Consider the following 23,027-nt stretch of genomic DNA (forward strand, 5'->3'; position numbering starts at 1 on the left):
AACCAAGAATCTGTCACAAAATATTCTATATATATGAAATGGGGTTTTTACATAATTGGACAACAAAAAGTTGTAAAACTAAATTTAAAGCTACTAAATCACAAATAAAGCGGAAAATTAAAATTATTTGAGTTTTCCTTTCAACACCAACAATGATGCTTTATTACTAAACTCTGGTTCTACAAATCATGGATTTCAAAAACCATGACTGTAGAATTCCAAAATATAAACTATGGTTTTCAGGCCATTTCCATGTCTCACGAACTCTACTGATGCTGCATTCAAAATTCTTTTGTTTCATTTTCTTGTATTTTTGATGTGGTTTATATTATGTATATCCTATTTCATAAGGTGAACTTCAAACATTCATGTTAATACAATATATATTTATAGCAGCTGGGTTACTTCCAGTATTACTCAGGAATGTAGAATAACAGGAAAACAGAAGTGGTTTCCAATGCATATTCAATAACGTTAGGTGAGGCTTTTTACCACCCATTAAATTACCCTTGTGACATTATAAGCTCAGCTAAAGAAATTATTCCTACTTGTCCTCAAAATATTATTTTGTTGCTTTTTTGCAAAACTTTAACTTGTGATCATTATTCCTATTAAGGGTGTGCATTTGTGTTCTCTGAATCTCATTGTATAAGAAGTAAATATCTGCCCATAAACAATTGAGTATTGCATACTTACAGAATCAGAGACCTGGGCCCCAGTCTTCCTTACAAACATTTCAAAAAGAGAAAATATGTACAATATGAGTGCCTGATTAATGTTGTTTGAATGTTTGCATAAATGGAAGTTTTAGTTCAGGTGTAGGGGATGCAAGATGAAGACTTAAAAAGATTAAATGTAATTTTAGTTCTAACACACTAAAACTCATGTTCATTGGAACACAATAGTGTGAACGTCCTAAAGAAGTGAAGAGGTCAGGCTACATTATCATCAAGAAAAATGTCAAAATAGGAAAGAATCAGTCCCAGACAGCAGGAGAAATTCAAAGATAAACAGGAGAATGTTCTTGAAGAAAAGTTAGCAGGTTTTCCTGAGAAAGACCTTAAAAAGTTGAACTCTGCACTGAGATCCAGGAAAGCCATTTGTCTTCCTGAAGCTTTATATTTGAGGAGAAAAGTTGTATATATCGGGAATAGATTTGCAGATGCACAGTGTTCATTTTGTGTCTTTTTTGTCACCATAAACGTTTATCCATGCATATATACATGTACACACACATGAACAGAATTGCTCAGAGAATTAGAGTTGCCAGGAAACAGAGAGAATGAACCATTTGCCCAGAGTCATTTCAACTTACTTCTGTTTCAAGCATGCATTGGGTGTCTGGAGTGAATGTATGTGTGCACCTCTTTAGATTGTTTAGTGTAGTTAGGCTCTGAGCAGATTTCAAGTGCCATCTAAAGGCTAATAATCTGTAACCTCTCTTTGGATGGTTGGATATTTTTAAAAGTATATGAGATGTGGAAGGGCTAAGAGATAACCTACATTTCTTAAAAGACAGTTTCCTGGGTTTTTAAAAAATTTAAACTACATATTGCTTTTGATGATTGACAACTAATAAAATTATAAAGGAACAGAAATAAAATCTAATATTTTAGAGAATCTGAATTCAATGGCTAATGGCAATGCTAATACTAGTTTTTAATTGAACTTATTGCTTAACAAATACAGGGATAAGTTTATATACGTTTTCAAATTTTACAATATTTCTTCTGTGAGAACACGAAAGGTAGGTGACTGGCCAAATTTGCTCAGATGTAGAGTTTGAGCTCAGGCCTGCCTTATTACCAGGGATGGCCCTTAAATGCTAGGCTTGGATACTGCTTAGATAAGATTGTATTAACATTTATTGGCCATGGAAATGTCTTCCTCTTATTTATGCTGGTGTTAAATCAGATGTCTGTTCTTCTTTATCTACCCTTTATTTACTTTACTTCTTAATTTTCTTTATTTGCAATTGTGTAAAATTGGAGAAATGGGCACTTACCATGAAATATAAGGCCTAAAATTATTAAAATTCTTTGCTCTGGCTCTCCAGAAGAGCAATGCATCAATTTGGATTAATTACCATACATGCCTACCTTGAGGCTTTCTGAAGTTCCACTAGGAGAAGAGATCCCTCATCACTGTCTTACACTGAAGCATAAAACTGCTGTAAAGCTTTTTAAATAGCTGTACTGGTCTCCCACAGACGTGGGTGAGCTTCAGTCACGGCAGAAATAGTTCCAGTATTATAAAGCAATTGTGATTCCTTAAGGTTTTGCATTACATAAATGTAAAATAGTATTATTAGTTCTTACAGTCATCATTTCACCATTCATTCTTGAAGCAACTGATATTTCCACAAATCAGGCACTGTACAAATTCTGTCATAGTAAAACATTTATTTGTTAAAGTGATATAGATTATTCAAGATTCTACAGTCTTAAATCATGGATGGCAATGTAACATGGATTGATACAGAACTCGATGCCAGTGTAGGCTTTTCTCTTTCCTTCTTTAAAAAAAAGAAAGTACTTGTAGGCCAGAAGAAAAAAAAATTTGGCTTTAAAAGAGGATGAACCATGGTCTGATAGAGCCAGTTCCACCAGCATCAGAGACTTCTGCTTCGGCTCCTGTGAACAATTTCTTCTAGGACACCAGTTCAACAATTGGCCTTTGTGAATTGAAACATGTTTAAATTTTATCCAGTAAAAATATCAGTGGCAACTTTTTTCAGGAGAGAAAGAAGTAGTGCTCTTCAGATTAACTCCAGCCTCTAAAATGAAAGAAAGAAAGAAAGAAAGAAAGAAAGAAAGAAAGAAAAAGAAAAAGAAACAAAGAGAAAATACACATGTAATAAGATCATTGTGCTGGCAATTTAGAAGTCACTGAACTATAAGTACCTAGGCAGGAGTTTTTTGCCATAAAATACAAGATACACCCCTAAAAACTATCTAGACACGCACATCAGCTCTTAAAATGTTATTTGGTAATTTCAAATTGGTGAATATATAAAAGAGTCTCATTTTAAAAAGAAATCTAAATGTATTAAGCCTAAATAGTTATGCAAGTCAAAGGCAAATTGTGGGAAGTCATTTTCCCTTACTATGTTTTTCACATTTATATTCTCAATTAAGAAAAAATAATAATTGTATTCATTAGTGCATACCATTAAATTTTAATAAATAATCATACTGGTTTTAAAACTATAAGCATATTAGATCACATTTGTTCATCACACATAAAACCTAAGTGATCTCTACTTTTTAAGTATAGTCTGTTGAGAGTTTTGTATCATATTGAAATTTTATAAAATTTAATTATACATGAAATGTCAGTGAAGACTATTATTCCTCTTCATAAATTAGTTCCTTACCCACAGAACAAATAAATATGTAAAATGACAATAATGCACAAGAAAGACAATCCATAGTTAATATAATTTTGAGTAAAACAATATAAAAAATATTTAAATATCAAACAGTAAAATTTTTTCCTCTAATGTGGGTTCTCAGTATCATAGATTTAAGACATGCCTATAAATTCTATCTTTGATGGAGATGAAAAAGAATTTTTGAGAAATATATAATTTCATAAATATGAAATAGACGTAATTTTCTCCTCGCCATTCAAAAACAACTACATGTTTACAAGTTGCGGGTTATAAACTGCATGGCACAAATGAATCATGAAATATAGAAGCATATTGTATATCAAAATGCTGATGTAGAACATATTTGGAGCAGAACACACTTGATGTGATAAAGGTAGGAAAATACTGTAGAGATATTTTATTTAAGAAAATATTTCATCTGGGGGTGCCTAGCTGGTAGAGTTGGTCCAGTGTATGACTCTTAATCTCGAGGTTCTGTGTTCAAGCCCCACATCAGGTGTAGAGATTACTTAAAAATAAAACATTTTTTAAAAAAAGGAAAAATATTTCATCTACAGAGTTGAAGTTATTTTTGGTATAAACAATAATTTTTGAAAATTATTTAACAAAAGATTTACACAACGTTTGAACACTGTTAGTAGGTAATAGATGTAAAACCTATTTATAAAAAATAACTACCTTGGAAACTACTGACATATAGATATCATTGTTTATCTGGAATGTTCTAAGAAAAACATTCCAAAATCACTTTAAATTACAATGGGATTATATCTAAATTCATATCTATTGGGTTCACAGTATAGCTTGCTTATTTTGGTGAAATTGGATTACGAGAATTTATTTCTGTTTGTATTTCCAATCATATGTCCCTTTTGAGAGTAAAAAGATGTAGTTGTACCATACCAAAGTTCGCAGAAGTAGTAATATAAAAACCACACAATACACTTAGAAGAAAAATAGTGGGCAGTATAACTAGTTTGATTTTAGAAATAATAAACCCTTCCAGAATAAAGAATCTATTTTAATATCAAGTTAATGATTGTATAAGCTTACATATTTTAAAGAGTTTTTGATTCACTTCCAAATTACATAAAACATTACTAACAAACTATGAAATTATGGCTTTTATAAAAGCTGTTCATTTCAAATATTAGACAATTAGCAGTTTTGGAAATTATGGTCTGAATTTGCCTACCCTGAAGTTACTACCATTATTGAAATGATCACATAATATGAAACTGAATAAAAACATATATGTAGGATATTAAAAATAACACTTTTTACTTATCAATAGGCAAACTCTTACAATGATTCCATAAAGATCTAAATATGAGCACCAAATTACAAGAGCATCACAAAGGGAAAAAAAGCAAAATAGACTATAATAATTATGTTAAAATTTTATAAGAACTAACAACAATGAATTTGAGATAGGCTCAGGATGTTTTGGTAATGGTCGTTATTTAACAGTGAAATGATATCATGCAAATATTATGGACAGATAGTCTTATTAACAGTACTACAAAGAAAAGAGGAAATTAAAGCTACCCCAATATTAGGAGAAGAAAAAATGTCCTGATTTGAATGTATTGTGGGAAAATGTTGTTACTACCCTTATTCAGAATGCAATTAAGAACTATGAATGATTTTTATCTTGTATAGTTAGGATATCTAACCAAGAAGGAAATTATTTCTAGAAGTCATTATTGACATTAGGGTTCTATTTTTTTCTTATATACTGTAACATTCAAATTAATGTCAAAAGTATGCTTTAATTATTATAAAAATAGTTAAATGGTTTCTACATATGTGCATATGTGCCTGTTTTATCATTCTTATTTTTAAAAATTTCATTTGAAGGGAATATCATAGGAAAGAAAAGTTACAGAAGCAAATATTTTATATTGGTCATTTTTACTGGGAAATAACTTTGGAAAGATATCTGGATCATAAATATACATTTGCTTTGCTGTTTTGCTCTTATTTCATATTTTTTTCCTAAGCCTGTATTAAAATGTCACTGTTTCTTTACAATCAGCATCACTAACTTTTATTCATTTATATCTTAATACTTTCCATAAAAGAACTGAACTCTTATCACGGTTATTGCATCTGTAGCAGGAATTTTATGATAAAGTGTAAATCGGTTAAATACCTTAATTGATACTAAACAGAACAATCAGAAGTCAAATTAATTAGAATCAGGAAGCTATTACCTTAAAGGCTGGTGCAAGCAGTTGCAGAATTAGGGGAATTTCTTGTGCATACTTAACACACACAAATACACACACACCACGGACATATTTTGTTGGTTTGAATTTGCCAAATACTTTTAAAGAAAAGTTTACTTAAGGCATTTTCATTATAAATGCAACTAGTCAATTGTTCCTATTTTAACTTCTAAACATGGCATATCAATTGTTTTACTCTATCTGAAGTATAACAATCTTTTCAAACACAAGATTACTTTATATGTGAGTGCCAATTTACATGTAATTATCACCAGTTTTATCAATGACTCCTCTTCCCTTTGCTGTCAATTCGTCTTAGTGTGATTAGAATCCTAAAAGTTTATTATAGAAGGATCATACGTCATATACTAGTTATTTTCCATGTTCACTCTATTTCTGTACATATGCAGTAAAGGTCTTAAGGGGAAAATTTGGCATAGGGTGTATTCTTGCTAATGGAAATGAAATACATGTAATAACTCTTCATCCTTGGGGAAAAATTCTCTTAGCAGATACGTCAGTATGAGGAACATCTAAACCACTGACTAGATGAAACTTTTCTGTCATCCATGTACCTTCCTATTAGAGTTTGATGTTCTATGAGGGACTGTGGTATAGTTAATTTAGTATGGTTGCCATGGTTAACATTTTTGTTATATTAAAAACAAAAAATGTGTTCTAGGGTGTTTTTTGTTTGTTTCTTGCTTACTTTTACTGTATATATACATACGTAGAATTTTAATTTAAATTTTGCCTTTGGGTAGTAAACAGCATTTGTTACCATCCTGCAGGAAATGTAAACTTAAAATAAAAATTTATATCCCTTCATCTCTCTTCCTCCCCGCCGCCCACCACTCCAAAAAAGAGCTGGGAAGCTGTGAGCACCAGACATCTCTGCCAGCTCTACCTCACTCCACCCACCCAGGGTGAGCTATTGCTGAAAGCCGAGAAAGACCATGAGGAGACTAAGCTCACAGGTCAGTCTCCTTGAAGGGGCTTCACTGGATGTGTTGACAGTTATAGAAATGATAGTCTGGCTATGGCAGAAATCATTTACCACGTAAGTACCAAGACTAGTTACACTGCAGTCTCACAGTGATTTCAATGTGATAACAGAAATGTAGCAAGGAGTTTTCTTTTCTCTTTTTTTTTTTATGAGTGAATGATTATTGCCAGTAAATTCTGTTAAAATTATTCTTTGCCTGTGGATTTGTTTTTCTTGGTAACGCTTATAGGAAAAAAAAAAAAAAATAGCCAAAGCGGAAAAAAAGTTTCTAGGACAGTTTGTTTCATAAAGGGAACTAAAGAAAGACTCAGAATATTTTTTTTAAAGAGTGACATATTCCACATATACACATTCATTATATAAATCTAATACATGCCACACATATGTACACATGAATTCAGTTCACGTAGAAATGACAAATCACTGAAAGATTATATACTAGATAATGGTATGGTAGGTTTAACAGATATGTATTTACTTTTACATTTTTTCTAGATTTTTGAATGTTTTTGTAATTAATACTAACTACTTTAGGACAAAGAAAGTCATTATTGGAAATTTTACATACTTATCTCCTTGGCAAAACCTGTACTATCTAGAGAAATATGCAAACTCCCGAGGAAATTACTTTTATCCAAATTCGACTTCTAATAACATAGTGAAATAAATAAACACAATACTATGTAATATGTCCTGTGAAATGTAAACATTTGGGAAATTAATTCATAATTGAAAAATGACTCTTCCAATCCTTATATAACATTCAGCACCCTTCTGGATTGTGCTTCTGATAGATTAACCGTCTACTTTCTAATTCCTTTCTAAAGATATTCTCTTTCAAAACAGCTAGATGTCCAAAGTTACATGATAAATGAATTTTTGGAAGCCAGAGGCGGGGGTAGAGGAGGAGAGGGGTGGTGAGGAAAGGAGGCAGAAAGAGAGGGAGAGAGTTTCAGAATGAGAAAGCAAACTGCTGGGTGCTGATGATACAACGCACCTTAACGCAGGTCAGCTGAGGACACAACATAGAACTCAGAGTATGTGCCACACACTCTGCTATTGATTGTTTCCAGTGTCATCTGTTTATTTTTTGCAACCTGGGAATGGGATCCTGAACTCACTAAAGGGATGATGCAGGAAAAAGTGTTTGATTTGGGAGTTGAATTCATTAGGGGAAACCCTGAATGATTGCCCAAGTTATTCTTTTTTAAATGCAAAATGTTAAAAAAACAAAAACAAAAACAAGGCCCTATTTTTACTACTAGAAAATAAATCAGTGGCCTTTTTTAGAACTTTTAAAAGCAGAATATTTTTTCTGTGCCAAAACTTAAGCAAATGGCTGATGCTTCCAGCTGTGTGAACAGATTGTTAAAGTGCTATTCCACTCTGGAAGCACACATTCTGATCCAATTAAAATGCAGGAATCAAATACTCATTTGAAACTTCCAAAAAGGGAAAAAAAAAAAAACCCAAAAAACAAAAAACCAAACACACAAACAAATGGAAAAAAAAAAACAGAAGAGTAATCAGTTGCTGACAAAAGAAATACCATGAATATTTCATATGTAGCCTTTTGCTCCATTTTATAGTGGCTTCATTCATTTTAGATAACCCTGAAACAGTTGTGTTCATCCACTGTCAGTAAGGTATAATGTATCATTTCAGTTCCAATTAGGATATGGGGGTCAAAGATAGGAGTTAATACATTCTTAATAAGTTACTATCTTCACACTGGGAAATATTTGTAAAAATGCACATTATATCATGGATAACTAACTACAAGAGTGACTCCAAAGTCACATTAGTATTCCCTTTATTCTTACAGTATGAATCAGAAATGTTCAGTTAACCAGAAATATGTCGAAGTTTAATAACTGGAAATCCATTTAACCAAACTGAATTTTAGTTTGTATCATTGAGCATTGAGTAAGTTCTAATGGAAAATTTCAAGGAGTTAAATAAAATTGCAAAAAACATTTAAAATTTTATTTATAACAGGATATACCCACTTAAGTGCTGAATTATGAGACAGGTAACAAAAATCTCACCTGTGTTTCCTGGACAATCTGGTCAACATTAGTCAGCAAAGCATCTGGGAATAAAATTTTCAGTGTCATAAACAAATACACAAATTCAAGTTTTAAGAAACAGACCCTAAAACTCTTCTTACTGAAATCTTGGTAAGATTTCTCTTAATAAAGATTTATCTAATTTTTTTTAACTTACCAGTTCTTGGACTAATTGCAATTGACTTTATAATTGTCTATGACTACTTCCTGATATATACGTAGAAATTTAAAAATATTGTCCTAGTTGCTAAAGTGAGAAATTATGTAATGCAACTTTCCAGAAAGAGTTCAGGAAGAGAATCAGGCTTCTACTCATTTTTCCCTACTCAAAGTTAACATTTCAGCTAGAGTTGCATATGATTAATAATAAAAGATACACCAAGGAAGAGAATCCAAAATAGGAAACATAGCTTCACCATGTTCAACATGCAGACTATTAAATAATCATTTATGATAATCATTATTCAATAGCTCCCAAAATACTATCATGTTTTATGAAGTACCCATTTATCTTCGTGTAAAACACTAATGGTCTATATGTAAACATTTTGTCTTTACATGTCCACATGTATGTTCCAATTGGCTGTAAGTGTTTAATACCATTACATAGCCCTGCATAACACACATTCTATTTCTTTCCAAATGTTCTCTTTTTAAACAAATACTCCTAGTCATTAAGAAGTGACACAATGATAAGAAAAAAATCAGGAAAAAGTTATTTTCAGGGTTCAGAGGTGAGTGTGAAGAGAACAGTACAAAATATTTTTTATAGAACCTCAAACACAAATATTCATAGAAATTTATAATGGCCTCTGGAGATTAGGTTTTACATTAAAACAATAATAAGACATGTTCACATTATACAGGAAAAAAATGTTTAGTAAATTACATTATGGTAGAGCCAACACAATCTATTTCATAAGCCCTCATGTTAGTTGAATAATTTATTGGACATACTCTGGAGCTGAATCACAATATCTACCTAGTTCATGTTTCAGGCAAGATCAATCGTACATCCACTTTCCAGACACAAAATGAAAGGGACTTCATGACCTTCTCTGAATATATTTGAAAAAAATTTTTGCTAATTTTTAAAATTCATGAACAGTAACCTTCTTGAAAAGAGTGGAGGAAATTAGACAAGTTGTAGAGATCATTAGGAAGTTCAGAAAAATAAATTTCTACTAGAGAGCTTATATTCCATTTTAATCTTATAAATAAGAAGTATAGTTTGTGCAGTTGTTCTGGGATAAGTGCTCTGGTAGCCAGCCCATTTAAATATAATTTTGCTACATTAATTACAATCCATGTTGCAGGACGCAAAATTCTGATTTTAATGGATTAATGTGATAAGCACACATATTAGTATATCTATATATTAGATACATAAGTATATACTGTGTATGTGTTTTATCAAGGTTAAATTTAGATCCTAAATTTGACTTTGAAATAGCTGACAAAATCAGAAGACAATAGTACACTACTTGCTACATGGACTATTTGTAATATTTGATAAAATTGCAAATACATTAACACTATAATTTAATAAGTTAATTTCATACTTAAACAGACTCCCAGTTATATATGTCTCACTTCAGACAATACCACATTTTTAGGATGACTCCATCACAGTAATACTTTTACCATTCTTCCTCTACTAAGTGATCTTCTGTACTGCGACAAGGATTGTTTTTGTTGCAAAAAGCAAGCAAACAAACAACCCAAAACTTGACAAAACTCAATGTATTTGTAGTTCCAGCACGCACTTTTCTAGTATGGGAGGAAAAGGACTGAGTAATCTGAAAAGACAGAGCTCTGAAACTATCACAAAATTCCTGTCATACATTTTGGGTATTTTCCTTTTCTGTATGAAATTTTAAAAACAAGCTATTTCTTATCCATAAATTTAACTCAACGGACACTTAACTCACAAACATTATAAGGTAAATAATAGTAATGATAATAATAATGATTATATAATGATGATGGTTATCATCATCAACTAAGGAGGATAAGAAAAAAATCCTTTTCCCATCCAGCCTATCTCTGTGCCGAAGTCCTTTCCCCAAAATGCCACAAACACTCACAGGCAGAAGCATTCACATTCACTGTTAAAGAAGAAAGACTGGATGCCTCCTGAAACACAAGGGAAGACTGAGCAAGGGAAAGCTTAAGTAGTCTTCATTCTGTTTAATATGGTAAATAGTGCTTTCTTAGCATCATAAAACAGAAGTAGGATTTTGTCACACCAAGAAGAAAATGGGTTCAGATCTTCAATCCTTGAAAAAATGTCCCATTTACCTTCTCAATTCTGTGCACAGTAAGATATTTTATGTTTTCGGCATTTTTTAGACTATTGGCATTTAAATGATTATTATTAAGCTTAGTATTGTGACTAACACGGGGGAAATAGTAACATTCAGAAACTAAGAGGCAATTGTTGTGGATTTTGTGATAATTGCTCTAGGTTTTTACTTTTAAAAATGAAATAGTTTCTCCTTAGTAATAATACAAGCAAATAAAACAGTTAAAATTTAGTTTGGAAGTAAGTACCTCCTGAGTGCTTTAAATTGAAGCAGGAAACACTTCTCAAGAAAAGCTAAAAAGAGATTCCTATAGATAAGTGGAATACATTTAATTTTTTTTTTATTTTTCAATTCTTATGGAGAAAGCATGTATCATTCAGGTAATAGATTTATTATGTTTATAAATAGCTTATAATAATTCTCAACATATATTCTGAAACATTTTTAGTAAAATATATCTACAGAGCTCCTAAAATCAACTGTCTGAAAGCATAAAATACTTGCTATAACCTCAACCTAAGTAACTGCATTTAATAGTTTAAAAAATAATTCAGGAAATAAATTAGCCACCATGAAGGTATTACTGTATCTAATTTAAATTATTTATTTAATGCACCTCTGTTCTAATCTTTTTGTAGTGTAAAAATAAATGATATTCATCAAACCAAACTTTGTTTCCACTTAGGATTTTGAGGAAGCTTTGGATGCCTCATTATCCTTTTGTGATGTTCAGAAATTACATATATTAAATCAAAAGACTTACTTTAATAATAGTTGGGGGCATTTTTGAATTGGGGGACAATTATCCAAAAGAAACAAAAAACAACACAGGAAGACGTATAATTAAAGAGAAATGTTTAGAGCAAATATCTACAAATACATTTTTTGTTAGTTTTCATATTGAACAACCTGAAATCACAGTGTAGAATGGCTAAAAAAAAAAAAAAAAAGTAATTGAGAACAAAGAAATAAAATCAATGTATACAACCTATACATAATCAACAACAGCAAATCATATGCTTTGGATTGCATATGTATAGCTGGTTAAATGGGAAATGCAAGAAATAACAGAAAGAAAAATAGTAAGAGATAGAATTTCTTGCTTATAGTAATAAAATAGCCAGATCACAAATCTCCATTGTGCATATAATCAAAATTCTTATTACTGCACCTTCGTCTCTGGCCCCATTCATTCATTTATTTATCTATCTATTCATTCATTCACTCGAGTAACTACTGTGTTTCAGACATTATACCAGGTACCTTTAATCACCTCCAACCATCCCAACGATTTATTTTTCAGTCACTTCACACTGAAATTGCCCTGGTGGAAAAGTTTTTCATATAGTTGTAAACAAAAACATTTGACCCTCTTGATAGGCCAATCTCTCATTGTTCACTCAAAATATAAACTTTTTGAAAAGGCAGAAACATAAGGCCTTCTCAACGCTTCTAAAAACAAGTGTTCAAGCATTTGGTTAATACACCCTGAAAATAGTCTTGTAAAGCTAATAAAAATTAAATGGTTTCAATGGCTTTAGTCAAACAGAATAAATTTCACATGATTAGATGTTACAGAGTTCTAAATGTTTATAAGAAATAAGAGATATTTAATTAAAGTTTCATTTGAAACATAAGCAGGGAACTGATTTTAAAAAATACAGGCAAATGAAAAATATAAAATAAGTTAATCAGTAGCTTGGAGTACACTGTGGCCTTTATGCATGATTTCAGAGTCCCCTTGACCGTAACCTTCATAATACCAGAGATTTCTTTTTGGGGATTAATTTTTTTAAGTCTGAAAGCCTTTATATATTCTGGACTTTTTAATACCATGTAGGTAAAAACTAAGAAAGGGAAAAGTGATATGCTTTTGTCATTCAGCACCTTTTGAAGAATTATTTGAAGTTAATTAGAAATGTTAAATTGGGATCAGAGCATGATTACAGAAATTGTGCGGGAGATACACTTTGCTCTGAGTAATGCTTTTGATTTTACAAAATACAACTACACATGTAATCTCATTTATTCCTCAAAGAACTATACAACTGACCCATGAAAGCTGATTAGACTTTAGAAATGTGAAAGGCAAACATTAGAAAGGGAACTGGGGCAAAGAAGGCATTTATGAAACATCTAAGTTGGTACTAGCACATTAGATAATTTCTTTCAAGACTTGCATGGAGAATAATCTTGAACTGCTTTAATTTTACCTGCTTTTGAATGTAATCATGATAAATCATGTATAAGGTGTGCCTCTGTCAAGTTAAAATTAACTGACATTTTTATATATGCCTCTAGTAGAAGGAAATTAAACTAATGACTACCATTCCTTATCTGTGTTTTAATGTTTAAAATGATTTGTAAGAGATAATAAACTTTGTGTTTAACTTACTCTCATGGAGTATGTTATATTAATAAAATACATATCTTATTATATTATGGCTAATTTTTTTTTGTTGTTGTGCAAGGTTCTCACATGAGCCTCATTCTCAACCTCCCACTTCAAACATCAAGAAACCTCTTAATATTAACCTCCATTTACCAATCTTTAAAAAACTACCATCAAGTTGCCATAGAATGTAAGACTTTCAATGAGTAAATAGGAACATTTATCTATAGACCTTGATTTCAGTGAATGTCCAGGAATGCCATTTATCAAAAAGCAACATTATTGTCTGACTAAATTAAAAATTTTTAAATGTTTATTTCTGACAGTGACAGAGCACAAAGTGGGGAGGGGCAGAGAAAGAAGGAGAGAGAGAATTCCAAGCAGGCTCTGCACTGTCAGCACAGACCCCAACATGGGGCTCAATCCCACAAACATTGAGACCATGAACCAGGCCAAAACCAAGAGTCGGACACTTAATTGACTGAGTCACCTGGGTGCCCTTAAATTTAAACATTTTTAATGATAAATTAAGCTGCATGATTTAATGATGCACTAAGCTGCATGATATCTAATTAAATTTCATCACAGGTTTAGGTTAAAATGAATACATTTACTCTAAGAGAGGAACATTCCAACTGAGAATTATAGGCAGAAGGGAAAAATGAAATCACCATTTGGTTAATGAGCAATGCCTTTATATTGCTTATAAATGTAATAAGAATTCCATTAAAAGGATTTTTTTATTTTACTTAGTGATAAACATAAACCTTCCTTTGATAAGGCAGTCTTATTTTTTTGTCTCTCTTTTTAACTTACATTAAGAAAAACATAAAATTCACTCATTCTGCAAATGTGTACCGAATGAACAAAAACACCTTCACATGCCCAGGTAGCAGCATATAAAATTGTGGCATGTGACATAAAACTGAACTAGATTTTTTTGATAAACGCAAAATCAATTGCATTTTCTTTTGCTTCCCACTATGGCTATGGCATAAAGCTATGGCATGGGTGAGAAATACCATAAGACCATTAAGGCACCTGAACCAAGAATGTTGTTTAGAAGCATACTTATGTTAACACTGTCTGGATAGACTTATTGAGTATTTTAAGTACCGTAACAACACAGAGTTGTTCTTTATAATATCTGCCTGAAAAGAAACACCATTGTCCTTGAAAAAAATATACAATCTACTCATTGAAAAATATTTATCAGCCATGAGTGAGCCTTTGTAAGAGTGGAGAAAATATCATTATTTATATAGGCAAGACATTTTTTGTCTGATGATAACCTTTATTTAGTGTTCTGCTATTGTAGAACCTGGAAGCCAGCCCTAGAATAGAAGGCACTGCTGCTCTGTCACGTTTTATCCCTAACTATTTCATATATATTACCTTCATGTATTAAGCTATACCTGGAAGGTTTATACATCTTGGCTCTAGTAGCCATGTATCAGAAAAACAAAACTGGAATTTCAAATTCCAATTTCCTATGTGAGTTTTCAAATCACTTTTTCATTAAAAAGAAATACTAGGTAACACAGTGCTTTCCGATATCCACTCAGAATTTGAGAGTTGTTTTTCCACTATGCCCATCAGAACTGTGGGACTGAATTAACATGGCATTCATAGACCTGCTTCTTTGAGAACACAGTCCACGTGTGTTCAGTGAGTTAATATAACAATAGTATTCCTTTACTCCTCCATTCAGGGAGTACCTGTGCCTTGCTCTGGATCTCTCAGCAGGCAAAGTGAGAAACTTACTTGGCTTTGAATGTGCTCTTTTAGATGTGGGCCCCTCTGTGACAGAATCAGGAGGTCGACTAGCTAACTGCAATGCAGTTGAGTTGTTCCTGTTAGTGTTTTGGGACTCAACATTTGTGACGGCTTCATTCTGTGGTTCGGTACTTGGCTTTGTGCCAGTCTTTCTTTTCTGCTTCTGGGACACAGAAGTGCTTGAAGTCCAGGTAGGAGGCAAAGCAGAGGTAGTGGTAGAGGAGTCCTGACTTGAACAAGTTTCCGAAGATTGTATCACATTGTCATTGGCAACTTTACAACACTGGGCATTCTCTTCATGTCCCACAGCTTGTTTGGACATGGACTGGGGCAGCGTTACACTACAGCCTTGGATTTGAGCCCCATTAGTTTGAGAGTAGACATTGCTGACCTTGGTGACCTTGTGTTGCCCGTTATTGTTGCAAACCTTATACCGGATCATTAGGATGATGATGAAAACCAGCACAGATGCTACAATTATTCCACCAATAATAATAATCATGGTGCCTCCCAAAAACTGGGACTGCATGAAGTGGCATCGCACATAATCTTGTTCCGTAGTAAACTGGATGCAACCCACGACTCTCGTGGCAGTGAGCGAAGTGATGCCATCATCATATATTGCCAAGACACACAGGTCATACATAGTTCCAGCAGCCAGGTTATTGACAAGAAAAGTTTTGCTCGTGGGAGGTATCATTCTGAGGGACAATGGAATTTGCGTTAATATAAGAAACAAAACATATAAACACACAGGTGTTATGACTTCAGTTCTGTTTCATTTCAGGATTCATTAAGATAAGCATACTTATAACAGATATGAAATATGGGGAAATGATTTAATCTTACATTTACCTAGTTAAAATGATTAAGACTCATTGTTGGATTCTGCATTATATTAATGGTGCCTGTGCCATGCCTTGACAAGCTTACTAATTACATTGCTTGGCAAAGCAGAACTCCTAACAAAAGCCACTGCTAAAAAATCATTTATGACAAATTGCTTTTGAAAGGTGTGACTGTGACATTATCTGACTACTAAACAAATCCATTTAGCACTTACAACACCTCTGTGACTAAAAGCCAATTTGAAGGAAGGGAAAACACTGACAATCACATTAGAAACCAGAATGGAAATGCATTTCAGAGTATTTATTTTCCAAATCAGTTATAAGCTGCTATGGAATGGTATCCAGTAAATCTATCTTTAATAACTAAGATAATTACTAAGATTAAAATACTTCATTTACACATTTCAGCCCTCTTCTTTTGTCTTCAACACTTGGTTCCCAGTATGTTTTTATCTATAAATGAGGTTGATGAAAATGCATGAGTAATATTATCCTAAAAACATGAACAGGGCAATGCTGTTGACCAGAGTATAAATCCTTTGTCCTGTCCATTGTGGGCTGATGAAATTACCTTCAGAACACAGTTTCTAAAGTTTGATAAACATTACAGACATCTCTAAATTCATTATATCACAAACTCTTCTGTGGATGCTTTTTTTTCCCACATTTTTTTTTAGTAGCAACCAGATATGACCTAAACTGAGATTTCATTTAGAAAAAAAAAATGCTTGAAACTATATGTTTTCTCTGAAAAAATTTTTTAGAAAATTTTAAACCTTGGTAATAGTAATCTGTTATACAACCTAGACAATGTGTTCTAATGAACCAGGTGACTTTTAGGCCAGAGTATTTATTTCTGATTAAAATCACTATTATTTAGTAAGTGCATGATAAATACCAGGCATTACTAAGCATGTTATATATACCATAATTTTATTCTTTTTTTTCTTGAACACCATAATTTTATTCTTACAACGATTGTATGAGGTAGGCATCATTACTATTTTATTCATGACAAGCTTTGCAGTCATGAAATTCAAGCAACTTTCTGAAGGTCATATAGAATTTACTTGTCATGGTAGGATTAAAATATTAGAATTTGGAAACTAGAAACTGACATATTGCATATATCATCTATATATATGCAATAGATAGATACATAGATATATAGAGATAGATAGATAGATAGAGGCAAGTTAATATATATATTAGCTACAGGAAGGTGAGGGACAGAGATGTACACTCTTCTTTGACAAAGGGATACATAATGGATAGCCTAGGTAAAGAGCTGCGTATGAGAAGGACAAACTACTTTATGCATGCATCATAGTCTACATGACCATACATTTAGTGATGAGAAGGATTTTAGAAACCATTTACTTTAATCTCTTGCTTTTAAAGATGGGGAAATTAAAACTCAGCCATGTAGAACTTTGCTTAGAATTGATCATATGGCTAGCTGGGCCAGTGTTGTTTTTTTCTACCAGTCCATGCTCATTTAAAAAAAAAAAAAGTTCTCTCATTTCCATACATGAATGAAAATCAAATTATCTTCAAGAGTTCATCTGAGTATGTAAGAATTGAGCTGATCTCATTTCAGAAAAGGTTGAAGATATACACACACACACACACACACACACACACACACACACACACATATATATATAGGTATATTTCAAAACCATGATTTTGCATCGTGTCCTAGGAGTAATAATAGTCTATCATGAGTGAAATTTATGAAGAGGTAAAAATGTATATTTCCAACTGAAAACTGGACAAGATGTGACTATAAATCAATGAGGCTGAACTTTAGAAAAACATACCAGAAAGCCTATAGTCAGATGCAAATTCTCTATCAAAGTTGTTATGAGGAGATTACATACTTAACTCTAGTGACACTTTCACTGCTCAAAATATTGATAAACTCTCTTTGGAACTGTCTTAAGAACCAGTGTACATGAAACAATACACATGCACATTATTCAATCACCCAAAAAAATCAGTCTCATTATTTTATAGTTACATCCTATTTTTGACCAAAAATGGCAATACCCATCTTGATCACCCACCTTATTCATAAGACTTGGCTCCAAATGGCTTTTGCTTGTTTCCAAAATTCAAATTCACCCTCAAAAGACGAAGATTTGCCACCACTGAGGATATTCAAAATAGTATGACGAAGGTTCTAAAGATAATTCCAAAAGTGCTTTGAGCAATGCCAGCATCATTGGGGTAATGGTATAGCCTCCCAACGTGACTTCCTTGAAGGAAAGAACACTCATGTGGATGTGTAAGTTCTGGTATGTTTTTGAATTTGTAAAATAAATCAGTCTTGTTCTCTCTCTGATAGTCACATCTCTTAGATGAGGGGAAAGAAAGTAAGTAAGCATCATATTAAATATAAATTTGAACTCTCTAAAAATAACACCATTCAAAATATTGCCCCACAGCTGATCACCTTTCACAAACCTTAGATTACACACTTTAAACAACGGAGTGCTGTAATCACAACACAGGGTAGCACTGCCAATTAAAAAAACAAATCAGTGGCACATTAACAAGCCCTACATTGAGTGCATGGTAAGTACAAAAATCTGGTTAATTTTTCTTACCTGTAAACAAGGGTGTCATCATAAGTACCATTATACTGGATTTGGAACATACGTATTCCAGGAATATTTCTTTGAAAATTAAACTTAAGTAGTGCTGTGGATGATGTCGCTTCTGCTACTACAATTTTATCTTGACTCATTTTAGGATCACCATTACTACTGCTTGCATTAGAACCTGACTTCGTAGAAGTTGAGATATCTGAAGAACCAGGATCAGGCTCGTGGATATGGTTTGTACTGTTGAGTAAGTGAGGGAGCTTAATTATATGAAGATCCACTGTTTGTGTTGCTTCCCCAGCAGGATTGGAAGCAATGCAGGTAAAAGCACCTGTATCCTTCACAGTCGTGATGAGAATATCAAGTGTTCCATTATCATACACCAGAGATCTTGTTGCATTTGAAATAAGCTTCCCTTCAGGAGAAATCCAGTGAATTGCAGGTTCAGGGTCGCCCCTGGCTTTGCACCTCAGGGTTGCCCTTTGACCTTCCAGCACTCTCATCTCATGCGTATGACGAGTAATGAGAGGAGGTTCACATAAAAACTCTTCCTCAGGAATTGACCAAAAATAGCGGCCAGTTAAGAGTGCTGGAGAAGCACAAGTCTCTAGGTCATCTTCTCTGGACAGACGTCTCAACCACAACAATTCACAATTGCAGTGCAAAGGGTTTCCACCGAAACTTAATGCAAAAGTTGATGGGCTGATTATTCCTGAGGTTGCTAGTACCTGAGCTCGCTGAAAGAGAGGATCAGGTGGTAGCTTCTGCAATTTATTTGATGTTACATCAAGCCGAGTCATCTTGTGCAAGTGGGAGAAAGTCCCTTTGGGAATATTATCAATCATATTATGATCCAAACTAAGGGTGTGCAAGCTAACCATCTTTTCAACTGCATCCCAAGGAATCGTTTCTAAATTATTGTAGGACAGGTCCAGCTCCTCAAGGGCAAAGACATCATCAAATGCTGTAGAAGAGATTAAAGTCAGCTGATTGTTGTTCAGTATCAAATGATGGAGATTGGAAAGCCCACTGAACATATCGTTTGTAATTTTAGTCAATCTGTTGCTATTCAAATGCAATGCCCTCAAATTTCGCAAGTCAGCAAAAGCATGAGGTGTGATAAAACTTATTGTATTCCTGGATAGAGTCAGGTCCACCAAGCTGGTCATATTGGCAAAATCTTTCCTTTTAATATTTGTAACAAAATTGTCTGCCAACCGCAGCTCCACAGTTCTTCTGTCGATGTTTGGTGGAACAAATAAAAGCCCTTTCTTGGCACAAAGGGTTGCGAGATTAGGAGACAAAATCTGACAGACACAACGCTTTGGACAGATCTGAGCTCTCACTGCTATGCCAATGAAAAACAGATAAAAAAGAAATTTTTCCATTGTAGATCAGATTTAAGAGCCTGTAAGAAAAGACACAAAATGTAGTGTTAGCATCCAACCATTTCACTAATGTTCACATTCCCACTGGAATAATCCTTTGATGCAAATTGCAGTACAGAAACAATTTACTCATTTGTTTACTTAACAAACAAGTATAAAATATCTACTCTGTATTGCAGGCTACAATTGACACCAGGATAAAAAATATACCATTCATGGCCTTGTGGGATTTAAAATCAAAAGGGAAAACAAAGAAACCAACAGGTTATTACAATTCTGTAAATTATGTGTTATTTTTGAAATATGTCCAGGGTGCTCCATGGACACATAAAAAAAGTAACATTCAGCCAAGATTGGAGGGTAGGAGTCATGAAAGTTCCCCATAACCCTGAAAGAAATCTTGTCAGTTCAAAGATTAAAGATATACTTAACGATTTGCAAGCATTTCAATTTACTGAGTAGAAACAATAATAGACAATATTTGTTATTGCTAACTTTGTGGTGTATTTGAAAGTAATTAATCATTAATAAAATTTTATTCATCTTTACAAACTATCTTGAACATATTACAATTTAACTGCAAATAAAAGCTCTTATTCTAAGAAACAAAAATGCTAAAAATGCACCACAAATGCTCTGAGCTCCTTAAAATTAGAATATTTTATAATATAAAATTGGATTTTTAAAAATTTTTTTAATGTTTATTATTTTTGAGAGAGAGAGAGACAGAGAGCAAGCAAGGAAGGGGCAGAGAGCGAGAGAGAGACACAGACTCTGAAGCAGGCTCCAGGCTCTGAGCAGTCAGCACAGAGCCCCATGTGGGGCTCGAACTCACAGACCATGAGATCATGACCTGAGCTGTAGTTGGCTGCCCAACTGACTGAGCCACCCAGGCACCCCTAAAATTGGATTTTTACAGATAATTTTTGAAAAGCAGTCATCAAAATTCTTGACAGTGAGTCCCAAAAGGTACTATAATTATAATTCCATTGTTTCTTTTTTTAAAATCTTAATGCATTTATATTTATCCAAATATAATTTTAAAAATCTTGGCATTTTGACTTTCCAATTTGATCTTAAGTATTTGTTCTTGAAATTAATCATCAAAAATTTAAATACTGGGGCCCTGGGTGGTTCAATCAGCTGAAGGTCCTACTCTTGATTTCGGCTCAGGTCATAATCTCAGGGTCATGAAATCGAGCCCCACATTGGGCTGGGCATGGAGCTTGGAGCCTGCTTAAGATTCTCTCTCCCTCTCTCTCTCTCTCTCTCTCTCTCTCTCCCTCTGCCCCTCCCCACCTCATGCTCTCTCTCTTAAAAAAAATTAAAATACTAATACATAAGCAATTAAAAGTTCTCATAAATTATGGGTGCCCGGTTGGCTCAGTTGGTTAAGTCTCCAACTTCAGCTCAGGTCATTATCTCACAGTTAATGAGTTTAAGCTCTGTATCCAACTCTCCGCTCTCAGACACACAGCCTGCTCTGGATCCTCTGGCTCCCTTTCTTGCTGCCCCTCCCCTGTACTCGCTCTCTCTCAAAAATAAACATTAAGCAAATAATAAATAAATAAATAAATAAATAAATAAATAAATAAAATTCTCGTAAATTACATGTAGTTTCAAATGTCAATGAAAATGGCTGGAGAAAACCAGTCACAATTTCTAATTAATGAAAATATAAAATATGGACTTCTTCCACAAAGAGTAGACCTAGTTTCCTAAATAAAATATATTCTTATAGATTTGATTTCTTTTATACCTAGTTTATCTCCTATTTAATGTGGTTGTTATGAACAAGCACTGTCAGTCTCAACAAATGAAATGGTCTTACTCTTCTGTTTGTGACAGAATAACTAGTACTAAACTAGCCTTTCCACAAGAAGCAGCAAAAAAAAAATGTACAAAAATATATATAACCATAGTTTTCACACATTGGAAAAAAAGCAGCACAGTATTGTGATCCTTGGGAAACGTGAACAAAAAATAAATGAACCCTACTGCTTCTCCAGACACACTTTGTAAAGCATAGCACAGGGAGAGAAAACCAGATGACACATGAACTGAAGAGTATGGACTGGAGTGCAGAGAGTCTCTGGTGGCTTGAATTTATGAGGCAAAATACCAGGAGAAGAGAGTTATCCAAAGAAAGAACTTCAGCTATCCTATAGGTAGAAACAGGGCAATAGATACTAACCATACTGAAACTCTGGCGGAGAGAGGGGAAAATGGGGAAAAAAAGTGGACAAAAACTCAGTGACCTGTGGAAAAATATTTAGAAGCCAAAAATATTAAGAAGCATATAATCAGAGTATCCGCAGAAGTCTATAAAGTAGATATAAAGGCAAAATTTTTTCACATTTGTGATAAAAGAAACAACACAGAAATCCAAGCTCAAAACAAGGAAAACTATACCAGGACACATCATAAGCAAATTGCAGGTAACCAAAGGAAAAAAAAAAATCTTAAAAGGAGTCACAGAAATAAGACACATTATAAGAAGATAAACTGAACAAAATGAAAATAATAGCTGACTCCTCACTGATTTCATTTTGGAAATAAAGCAAGATAGGAGACAACGGAAAATATATTTTAAATGTTGCAAGAAAAAAAGAAAGTCCATCAATATGGGTGGGATATATATCCATAAAAGATGAAAGTAAAATAAAAACATTTTGAGAGAAACAAACTGTAAGTTTCATTACCAGAGGAACTGTGCTGTAAGAATATATAAAGGATGTTCTCTTCAGGTTGATGGAAAATTGTATCAGATAGAATCTTGAATCTTTATAAATGGATGGAAAACAACAGAAATTGTATATCTGTGGATAGATATAAAATATTTTTGTTGTGTTTTAACCTGTTTCTAAATAGTGCTTCTGGTATGAATATTAAAAGTTACAAAATAAATGAATAAACATACAAAAAAACCCCACATCGTTTGCACCCCAGTAATCAAATAAGCTGGGTAAGCTGGACATCATTTTCTTTAATAACATCATAATGCT

The 23,027-nt window shown here is 33.1% G+C and overlaps 1 protein-coding gene across 1 annotated transcript; it reads right to left on the reverse strand.

The window, feature by feature from the left end:
• Positions 1 to 2,431: 2,431 nt before the first annotated feature.
• LRFN5 (leucine rich repeat and fibronectin type III domain containing 5) lies at positions 2,432 to 20,022 on the reverse strand. The gene is made up of 4 exons (XM_049612870.1): positions 18,638 to 20,022; positions 15,163 to 15,875; positions 8,680 to 8,723; positions 2,432 to 2,776 (listed from the first exon to the last, which is right to left on the reverse strand). Exons 1-4 carry the CDS (start codon positions 20,020 to 20,022, stop codon positions 2,759 to 2,761), a joined length of 2,160 nt encoding a protein of 719 aa, XP_049468827.1. The 3' UTR covers positions 2,432 to 2,758.
• Positions 20,023 to 23,027: the final 3,005 nt, after the last annotated feature.

Source organism: Panthera uncia, assembly GCF_023721935.1.
Source record: "Panthera uncia isolate 11264 chromosome B3 unlocalized genomic scaffold, Puncia_PCG_1.0 HiC_scaffold_1, whole genome shotgun sequence".
In the NCBI taxonomy this organism is placed as follows: Eukaryota; Metazoa; Chordata; class Mammalia; order Carnivora; family Felidae; genus Panthera; species Panthera uncia.